General features: G+C 57.9%; 1 protein-coding gene across 1 annotated transcript; it reads left to right on the top strand.

The window, feature by feature from the left end:
- Window positions 1-9082: 9082 nt before the first annotated feature.
- LOC122434167 (26S proteasome non-ATPase regulatory subunit 8-like) lies at window positions 9083-10087 on the top strand. Its single transcript, XM_043457370.1, has one exon. The coding sequence runs from the start codon at window positions 9109-9111 to the stop codon at window positions 9970-9972; it is 864 nt and encodes a 287-aa protein (XP_043313305.1). The 5' UTR covers window positions 9083-9108; the 3' UTR covers window positions 9973-10087.
- Window positions 10088-10769: the final 682 nt, after the last annotated feature.

Below are 10769 nucleotides of genomic sequence, written 5' to 3' on the forward strand. Positions count from 1 at the left end.
GTAAAGATCAAATGAGATAAAGTCTGTGTACACAAATTCATGCTCTATTATTAAATTTTGATCATTTGGCCTGGGTTTTGTCCTGCCCCTGATAGTGGCTGTTTATGATAAATATGTCCTTTCATCTGTCCCCATAACAGTAATTAGTCAAAAATAAATCAACAGCTAAAAGTCTGCTGGAAATCGTTTGGTGGGCCTTCAAACTTGTGATCGATCTCCTCTCACTTTGGGTCAGTTCCAGCTGAAGCATCGGGGGCAGGGATGCCCGGCAGGACACAGTCCAAGGCGGCTTTGGACGTGGGCGCCGACCCTGGTGGGCAGCCCTGAGCGCACAGCGAGGGCGTCTTGGAAGCTGCGTCACTCTCAGGGCCTCTGTGGGCACGAGCAGGGAGCAGGGGCCGCTGAGGACAGCGGGCCGTGCTGGGCCGGGGCGGGAATCGAGGCTCGGGAGACACTCTGAGTGCTAGACCCCTGCTCCCCTCAGCTCCTACGACTTCTGCTGGGCTGTGGTTCGGAGGGAAGAGGAAGTAGGGCGGAACCAGGGAAACGTCTTGGGCAGAACCCAAGTCCTTTGGAGACAGAAGGAGGGGCAGGCCCTGGGCTAATCTTCAAGTCATTTCGGGCAGGTGGGAGACTTGTGTCTGTTCCTAAGGTGAAAACTGCAGAAGAGAGACAGGGAGGCCGGGAGATGCTGGTCGCCAGTGTAGGCACCCTGGTGGGCCTGCTCCTGGGACGGCCGGGTGAAGATGCCCGGGAAGCCGCTGGGTAGACGACCTGGGGCTCAGAAACGGGCTGGAAACACTGCGGTTCTGCAGACAAAGGCTTCCCGCGAGCCCTGCGCTGCCTGGACGCGCAAGACGAGGCCAGCAGGCCTTGCTCCGTGGGTCACGCGGATGGAGATGCTGACGACGACACTTCGTTCTCGGGGCGACATGCCCGGTGCTGTGTGGGCATCATGTGTGATCCTCACGGAGCCGCACGAGGTCAGAGCTGTTCAACCGACGAGGGGGCACACAACTGCCCAGACCACACAGCTCATAAGCGGAGGAAGTGGAGGGGACTGTGCCCGTCTGACCCCCCCAGAGTGGCCAGGAGTGCGTGGCCAGCACTACCAAATGCTAGAGAAGGGGAGGAGGTATGCTGAGGCTTCCTGAATATGGGCAGAGGGGCTGCGGCCCCGGGACCCCGGGGCGGGGAGCTGGGCCGGGAAGCTGTGAGCAGAGGTTCTCACCCGCCCTCGGGCACAGCTGCCCTGGAGCGTCTCTGCCCATCACAGCCTGGAATCTGCCCGTGTCGCTGGCGTGGCCTGTGGCCCCCGGCAAAGCCTTCATCAGGATCTGGGTCATTGTTTTTGTTCATATCCTGGGTGCGGCTGGGCCTGAGAGGCCGACAGGAGAGAGAGAGCAGAGAACAATGGGCGGGACGGCCAGGCAGAGCCCGGGTCAGGATGAAAAGCGGCCGAGTGTTCACTAGACACAGGCAACATGGCGGCCGCCTCGAGTCCCTGCCGCCCAGCTTGGAAACGGCGTCAGCGCCTCGGGGGACCTCAGCACAGACACTGCAGAGCTCAGGCCACCAGAATCGGGCTGACCGTTAGGGAGTCAGAGGTGGAGTCTGAGCGGGAGAAACAGCCTCGTCAGTCAGATGGCCTGAAACACGGGGGTCTCCTCCCTGCCTCCCGAGAGAGCAGAGACCCCAGGCCTTCTCTGACCCTCGCCAGCCCCCAGGCACCTGCCCGAGGGACCCCACATTCCTGCTCAGGCCAGCTGCTCAGACAGGGCTCAGAGCTCCGGGCCGCTGGCCTTGGCGCTCAGGGGCCCTCAGCTTTCTCCGGGCTGTGGGCCAAACGTGACAGACGCACCTCGCTGAGCATTTTGCCTTCATGTTTCCTGCTGAATCATCTCACGTGCCCAGGGCTCCCCCAGTTAACCATCCTGGCTGTCGGATGACTTCTCTGAGGAGCAAACATGGTCTGTGACAAGCTGTGCAAAGTCAGAGGTGAGAGCCAGTCTGGAAACAGCGGCGTGGACATGGGGCCTGGCTGGTGACACCAGGATCAGACGGCGACAGGTGACACCCTCCCATGAAGGAGTCCTGGCCTCACAGAGCCCTCAGGAGGCCTTCACAGGTGACCCAGCCCATGGCCGGCTCCGCCGCAGAGAGAGGGCCTCCCCAGCATAAGACGGAGAGCGCCCCGAACCCGAACTCACATTGTCATTACTAATCAACTGTTGCTTTAGTGGTCTTTCCCGGCAAATTGTTTTTCTTTAAAATATTTTATTATTGGCCCAAATGTACCAAAGATGTCTGTCTTCAATGGAAAACGTACTTTGCTGGGCTGACATTCTCTGGGCATTTGAACCCGTTTCTGCCCTGAGCCAGGGGAGGGGGCCCTGGCAGAGGGCAGATGTGAGCTGGAAGGTCTGTCCTTGAACCTGCAGCCTGGCTCCTCCCAGAAAGGAGCCAACAGCTCCCATCCTCTGTGTGGTCCCAGCTGTCACTTCCTCATGCCCAGAACTTCACCGCCATCAATGGTCCCCAGTGGAAGCATCGCCACACTCTTTCGGATAGCATCCTGGACAGTCTTGACCCTCGGAAAGGTTGCTCCATCCTGGGTCCCATCTGATTCTGTTCCAAGCACTGTTCTGACCCCAGACCCTGGTGATTTTCTGCGTTTGCGACTCAGGGGTAAAGCCCCAGTGTCACAGAGACGGCCGTCCAGCTGGATTGTTGCTTTTGGAGGACATACATTTCAGGCTCATCGCCTGTTTCTCCATCATAGACGCGTTCAAGTGAAACCACGCCCTGAGCTCCGTGCTGGACCATGCCGGCCGGGGCTGCCCTGAGACCAGGCCGCCACCTGGAGGAGCGCTCGCCTGAACAAGGCCGGGGTCCGGGGGATTTGCTCTCAAAGGCCATCCACTTGTTGGGCATCTGTGGGGAAAGAGCCCCCAGAATTAGCACGAGGGGTCCCACACACACCCCAAGACAGACCCCTGCTAAGATGTGAGTCCAACCCCGGTTCCCATGCTCCTCAGAGACACGTAAGGAAGCCCTGCTCCCCTGGGGGCCACAGACCTCAGGGCACCCGTGTCGGGTCCGCCCTCTCACCCCTCAGTCACCCTGGCCTCACGCCCGCCACCGTGATGGGGGTCAAAGGAGAGGCCAGAGGGGCCTGGGGAGGGGCCTGAGGAGGGGTCTGAGGGATCTGAGGGGTCTGAGGGTCTGGGGAGGGGTTGGGGAGGGGTCTGAGGGGTCTGTGAGCAGGTGTGGGTGTTTGGGCTGGGAGAGGCGGGGAGAGGCTTGGGAGGGGTCTGGGAAGGGGTCTCGGGAGGGGTCTGAGGGGTCTGAGGGTCTGGGAAGGGTTCTGAGGGGTCTGAGGGGTCTGGGGAGGGGTCTGAGGATCCGAGGAGCGGTCTGAGGGGTCTGAGGGGTCTGAAGGGTCTGGGGAGAGGTCTGAGGGGTCTGGGGAGGAATCTGAGGGGTCTGAGGGTCTGGGGAGGGTCTGGGGAGGGGTCCGAGGGGTCTGTGAGCAGGTGTGCGTGTCTGGGCATGGAGAGGCGGGGAGAGGCGGGGAGGCCGCGCTCTGCGGGGAATCCTGGGCTGCTCTTCCGCGGCCTTCTTTGTGCCCAGTCACCTTCAGGGTCGCCAAGGCCGGGGCAGTTTCTGCTGGGCGCCCGTCCACACGGCCCTGCAGGTGGATGCAGATGTCCGGGCGTGTCCTCCGAGCGGGGTCGTGTCCAGGAATCAAGGCACACGTGCTCCCCACGAGCGCGGAGCTCAGCCTTCAGGAGACCAGGAAGTCAGGGTGGCCGTGTGGTTATATGCAGATGGTGAGGAAAAGTAAAGACCCCTCCCCAGGCCCCTCCCCAGGCCCCTCAGACCCCATTGGAGGGGGTCCGGCCAGCCGTTGGACACACGAGGGCAGGGACCAGAGCCTGGACCGTGAGGTTCTCTGGGCCAGGGGCTGAAGGTGGAGTTGGGGCCCCGTCCATGGGCGCAGATGGCCCCACACCTGCGGACGTGTGTAGATTTGGGAGGTGTGTGGCGTGGGGGGCTGGCGGCTCCAAGGCTCATGAAGGCAGGGCTCGCCCCAGGCTTCGCCGTCGCCGTGCCGTCTGGGGGCCCCACTCAGTCTGTCTCCCCCTCCCTCCTCTGGGCTTCGCACCCGGCCTGTGACCTACGCAGGGTCTGCTGTGTGTGTCCTGACAGTGGGGTCAGTCTGTTTGGTGCCTGTCCATCTGCTTCCAGGGCTTCATCCGTCCTGGTATTCAGCGCCCAGCGTGCTGTGAGCGGGGGCGGCTGCTGAATTCAGAGGCAGGGAGGAGGGTGGGTGTGGACTCGGAGGCCCGGGGTTGCAGCCATGACTGAGGCTGGTGATGGCGCCGGCCATTCAGAGGTGGGGCCGTGGGGGTGGGGAGCCAGGGCCCGGCTCCTGGCAGTCTGGGGGGGTCACGTCATGAAAGGCTTCACTGGGGACGTGGCATTTGCCAGGGGCTTCCCTGGTGGCACAGCGGGTAAAGAATCTGCCTGCAGTGCAGGAGACCTGGGTTTGATCCCTGGGTTGGGAAGATCCCCTGGAGAAGGGAAAGGCTGCCCACTCCAGTATCCTGGCCTGGAGAATTCCATGGACATTAGAGTCCATGGGGTCGCAAAGAGTCAGGCATGACTGAGCGACTTTCACTTTGAGGCATTCTGCATTTTTTCAGCAGTAGGTGCCCAGTGAACGCTAGGCATAAAGCTACTAACGTGTATTGAGTGTACTTGACTGGCACGTGCCTGCTCCACGAGACAGTGCTGTTATCATAGCAGCCTTACTGGAGCGGGGCACGCAGCTCAGAGGGTGGTGTCAGCTCCAAGCCCCCTGCTTGCAGCGTTGGAACTGTCCCCGAGCCACACCTGCCTGGGTCCAGGCTCCTTGTGGCCAGGATGAGGGCGAACGCGGGGGGCGTGTTAGAGACGGTTTGTTTAAGGCGCTGCTTTAAACCCTGTGATGTCGTGTGAACACCGCTCTGTGTAGGCTTCTGCGCCCAAACTTGCCCGTGGCCCCGAGGTGGACCCTATGGCTCAAGGAACCTGCCCATGGCCCCGAGGTGGACCCCATGCCTCGAGGAACCTGCCCGTGGCCCCGAGGTGGACCCCAAGGCTCAAGGAAACTGCCCGTGGCCCCGAGGTGGACCCCATGGCTCAAGGAACCTGCCCGTGGCCCCGAGGTGGACCCCATGCCTCGAGGATCAGGCCTGGAGACAAATCGGGATGCAGAGACTTTGAGGAAATGCTCTGAGGCTGAAACCCTGGGGCCTGTGGACAGAGGGAGCGGTGTGTCTCCCTGCCCTGTGTGGAGGTCCCGGGGGTCTCTCCCACAGGAGCCAAAGCTGAAGGAGGGGTGGGGGTCAGGGATGCCGGGATGAATGGAATCAGGTGTCCATCTATGGACGTGATTAGTGCTGGAGACGCCCCTGGAGAGGCTGTGAGATCCCAGTCTTGACCGTCCTGGAGACAGGATGGACGGGCAGGAGTGTCCCTGAGATTCAGGGGCCCTGGGGGTGTTATGGGTGCCCAGCACGGGGGTGGCTGAGTTCAGTCCCCAGCACAGCCCCGGAGCTGCTCTCCTTGGCGTGGGAACCAGCCTTCTGAAGTCGGCCGGCTGCTGGGCCTCGTCCCAGGAGAGAAAGCTGCCTCTCGGCTTTATGTTTGAGGGTGAGACACATGCGTGTCTCCTTTCCCACTTGAAGCGCCCCCTCCCCCTCCCCCGCTGAGGTGAAGCCTCGGAGCAGCCTGGATCTCCAGGGCGGGCAGTGAGACTTGGTGAGCCTTTGGCCCTGGCCCCCCAGCATCATCCCCTGGCCTCTCAGCATCGCCCCCAGACTCTCAGTGATTCCCTGGCCCCCATCACCATCCCCCGGCCCCCGCCAGCGTCCCCGACCCTCCAGCATTGCCCTGGCCCCCCAGCCTCACCCCGGGCCCCCAGCACAGCCCCCGGCATGGGGGTGGGTGGCCCCATAGCACCTCCCTCGCCCCAGGGCGAGCTGCGCCCGTCGTCCTGGGAGGACTTCGGGGAGCTGCAGTGATGACTCCCCCACCCCCTGATTCTCTCTCTTCACAACGTGGAAACGTGTTTATTTTCCTGGAGGTTCTCTGTCCTTCTCTCAATGCTTCAGCGGAGCCTCCCACAGCAGTGGGGTGCCCCTCGCTGGATTCAGCCTGACCAGGGTGCAGCGTAATTACAGTTTTCTCCTCTGCACTGGATCCCGCTAAGGAGGAGGTGTGTTCACAGACGGTCGCCTCCAGGAAATTTGTTTTTAAGCCCTTAAGCCTGTAAACATCACTTTCCCTCTAACTGCCTGTGATCCCAGGACGTCTTTAATTATAGCGTGAAGAAACAGCCAACACCCTCACACCATTCTTTTCTCTTAATAAGATCAAACTTAATTTTTTCAAGCTAAGCCAGAAAAGCAGATTAGTACTTGAACTGTGGGCACGGCGGGGCTTCTGGTCACAGTGCTGCAGCGCCTCGAGGTACCGTCTGCCCTGTCCCAGGGCCCCGTGGCTGGGGGCACCATCTCCCGACCTTTCTCGTCCCCGGAGAAGGGAGCCTGGATGGCTCGCTGACAGTGCACTCAGCTCACTGAGCACATGGATGTTCCTTTAAAAAGTTAGGTCTCCTACACATTTGATTACTCAAAGTTCAATTTAACATCATGGGAAAATGTTATTAAACAATAAATCGCAGATGATCAAACCCAGGGTTCGATCCCTGGGTTGGGAAGATCCCCTGGGGAAGAGAATGGCTACCTACTCCAGGATTCTGGCCTGGAGAATTCCATGGACTGTACAGTCCATGGGGTCGCAGAGTAGGACACGACTGAGCAACTTTTATGTGGGGACAGGGTTGGTGGGCAGGCAACAGAGATGATCCCAGATTATAGACGTCCTGGGAGCCCGTCCTGGACTCAGGCTTCATCCAGTCAGAGGAGGGGAGCCCCTGGAGGTTCACGGGTGAGGACCGGGCTGGGGGAACGCGCTGGGCAGGAGGTGGCCGAGGGAGTCTGGACGGGGGACGGCCGGGAGGGACTGAGGCAGCCCCAGGGACGGTGGGGGGCCGGTGGCCTCAAAGGGGTGCAGCTGGTCTCCTTCTGTGGGGGAGAACCAAGGGCACCCCCAGCAGAGCTGACTCGGAGATCATGGGTCAAGACCTCCCCTCTGGAAGGGGAGGTGCTGGGATGGCCCTTGGGTGCAGGCGTCCAGATGAGACAGGACCAATGAGACACATCACTGCCTGAGTTCCTGCTGGGCTCCCGGTGTCCCCCGCCCCCGCCTGCCACCAGGCCTGCCCAAGCCCCTTGCTAACTGTCCGCGTGTCTGTCTGTGGCAGCCACTGGACTGGGACCCCTGCACAGGTTCACATGGCCTCTCCCCCGCTCCCATTCCGGGGGGTCTCTGCCCCCGCCGGGCCTGACCCCAGGGTTGCCTTCAGTCTCAGCCCCTGCCCAGTCAGATCTCCCGGTCCTTCCCTTTGCTGTCACGTGTCACTGAGAGCCGTCTGTTTAGTAAATTACTGAATAAACAGCTGCGGGTTGTGGGTTTCACACCCATCTCCGCCACAGAACGTGATCCCGCAGGACAGAGCTATGTCCAGCTGCCAGGCCAGCACTGCTGAGACCTCAGACATGAGACTTGTGCCAAGAACCTTCTGGATCCTGAGCCGCCTGCATCCCAGGACCACGTTCCTGCCTCCATGGGGATGCCGTTACCACCTTGCAGAGACGGGGAGCCCAGTCCAGACGCTCAGCGAGGGTCAGTCCAGACCCGAATCTGTCTGTATAATCCGTGATTACGTTCACTGTTTTCCCTGTTCTGTCACGAAGGATATAAAAGCTCAGTGATGCAATAGGAACACTGTCAAAAAAGGCGCTATTACTAATGCTTTTGTTTAAAAAATATGATTTGGGGCATCTTTTCATGTGCCTCTTGGCCATCTATGTGTCTTCTTTGGAAAAACGTCTATTTAGTTCTGCCCATTTTTTGATGAGGCTGTTTGTTTTTTCTGTATTGAGCTTCATGAGCTGTTTGTATATTTTGGAGATTAATCCCTTGTCAGCTGCTTTACTTGCAAATATTTTCTCCCATTCTGAGGGTTGTCTATGTACACATAGCTAATTCACTTTCTGGTACAACATTGTAAAGCAACTATACCCCGATTTTAAAAAGTGTGATTTATTTTCTTAAACTCTTCGACCCCAGTTTGACACGGATGCCATTCTTGACGTTCCTGCATGGCATCCACCTTCCGGGGACTCACAGATGAACAACCACCTCCCGTTTACTTAACACACGTCTGTGGATTCAGCTTTTCAAAGCTTTTCTTTCCACCTTGACAGGATGCGTTACACGTAGAATTTCAGCTCAAAGGCTCATTCTGCCAAGGAGACCCAGAGGGCCTTGGCTTCCTTGGGAGTTGGGACAGGTGAGGTCTCCGGGTGCCAAGGAAAACAGCCCCAAGTTTACCTAGCACGAAGAGTCAAAACCTGGCTGTCACTCCCTCAGAAGTTGTCCCAAATCAAAGAGACTGGAGCCAAGAGATCAACTTACAGTTCTACAATACACGTTCTTAGGTTGTTAGGGAAAAAAGCCCGTTGTATCATAACACAAAGAACAATACGGCACATGCTTTTCCCGCAGAAAACTTCCCAGCAGGCAGGGGCTGTCTGCTTCCTCCGATCAACTCCGGTCCACGGCTGAGTCGGTGTAACCTGTCCCCCCACCCGGCCCGGTCATCGTCCACATGCCCGTGGTCCCCATCTCCACTTGGGGGGGGGACTGCACGTTGGGGAGAGGGGTCCCTGTCACTCAGACACAAACACAGTCACATGGATCACTGTGAATTTCCTCCTGGTTTAATACCTGGAATAAGTGTGATTTTCTTGTACCTCCTGCGTAAACCCTTTATAACGCAGGCCCTGATGAGCAGCTGCCTTTTAAGATGGCAGCTTCAAGCAGACAGCGCTGCTTCCGGGCACACACTGCTGATTCTCCTTACGGAGCTTCTGGGCCCGACAAAACGGCGCTTGTTAAGACACGAGCGGTCGGTTTGCCGCATCACGGAAGATGGCGGCCACGGCGGTGAACGGGGTGGCCGGCACCTCGAGCTCGGGGCCTGCGGCGGCCTCGGGCGCAATCCTGCAAGCCGCGGCCGGCATGTACGAGCAGCTCAAGGGAGAGTGGAACCGGAAAAGCCCTAATCTTAGCAAGTGCGGGGAAGAGCTGGGCCGTCTCAAGCTGGTTTTGTTGGAGCTCAACTTCCTGCCAACCACAGGGACCAAACTGACCAAGCAGCAGCTCATTCTGGCCCATGACATACTGGAGATCAGGGCTCAGTGGAGTATCCTACGCAAGGACATCCCCTCCTTCGAGCGGTACATGGCCCAGCTCAAATGCTACTACTTCGATTACAAGGAGCAGCTCCCAGAGTCAGCCTACATGCACCAGCTCCTGGGCCTCAACCTCCTCTTCGTGCTGTCCCAGAACCGGGTGGCTGAGTTCCACACAGAGTTGGAATGGCTGCCTGCCAAGGACATCCAGACCAACGTGTACATCAAGCATCCGGTGTCCCTCGAGCAATACCTGATGGAGGGCAGCTACAACAAGGTATTCCTGGCCAAAGGCAACATTCCTGCCGAGAGCTACACTTTCTTCATCGACATCCTGCTTGACACTATCAGGGATGAGATTGCTGGTTGTATCGAGAAGGCCTATGAGAAAATCCTCTTCACCGAGGCCACCCGGATCCTCTTCTTCAACACTCCCAAAAAGATGACAGACTACGCCAAGAAGCAAGAGTGGGTCTTGGGCCTCAACAACTACTACAGCTTTGCCAGCCAGCAGCAGAAGCCGGAAGATACCACCATCCCTTCCACTGAGCTGGCCAAACAGGTCATCGAGTATGCCCGGCAGCTGGAGATGATCGTCTGAGCCCACCAGGCACTGGGGTGGGGCAGGGCTTGCATTATTTAAGGCAGTTGCAGTGCAGAGTTCCCCCTAATAAAGATGGATTGACATTTTCTTTCTTAAAAAAAAAAAAAAAAAAGACACGAGCAAGCGTCCACACCAGCTCAGCAGGAGAAATCTGCCCGGTTCTCGGTGCCAATTCAGGCTTCGTCCCGGGCTGCTGGCGTGGTGAGTGGCTGGAACCACACGAGCAAAGAAAGTTGGTTCCTCTCCTTTCCCAGGAGAGGTCACTCACAGCTCGAGGCGGGGGTTCAGATTTCTAGCATCTCTCACTGTGGTTGCTGAAGAAGGCGCATACGAGTCCAGAAATGGCAGCTTTTACAACCAGCATCTGGGGGACTTGTTTGTTTTCCAAATGCCTATTTTGTCTCCCTCCACGCCCCCCCCCCCCCACCGAGTCTGTATCAGTTGCAAGTGTCAGAATTGTTGAGAAAACAAGTGAGCTTATATAACTGAATATTCTAGAAACTGTCTTCTGTAGAGAGGGGTTAAGTCACATTTTCTCCCTTGACTTGAGGGTCAGGTCGAGAATTTTTCATCTTTGGAAGAAAAATCAATTTTATAGGCATGTTAATTTGACTAAAATTCAGAAAAGCAGAACTTTTGAAATGTTGAGAACAAATCAAAACTTCAGACCCTGTGGTTAATAACATTCTGACTTACTCTGAATTTACCATCAGTTTTGAATAACTTGACACACCAATGAGTGCAATTTTTATATGGAAATTATGCTGAACTTTTACCAGCAAAGAATCATGTAT

Source organism: Cervus canadensis, chromosome 33 (genome assembly GCF_019320065.1).
Source record: "Cervus canadensis isolate Bull #8, Minnesota chromosome 33, ASM1932006v1, whole genome shotgun sequence".
Taxonomy (NCBI): Eukaryota; Metazoa; Chordata; class Mammalia; order Artiodactyla; family Cervidae; genus Cervus; species Cervus canadensis.

Coding starts and splice junctions, on each gene's coding strand:
- LOC122434167 (XM_043457370.1), top strand. CDS start 9,109: ATGGCGGCCACGGCGGTGAACGGGGTGGCCGGCACCTCGAGCTCGGGG.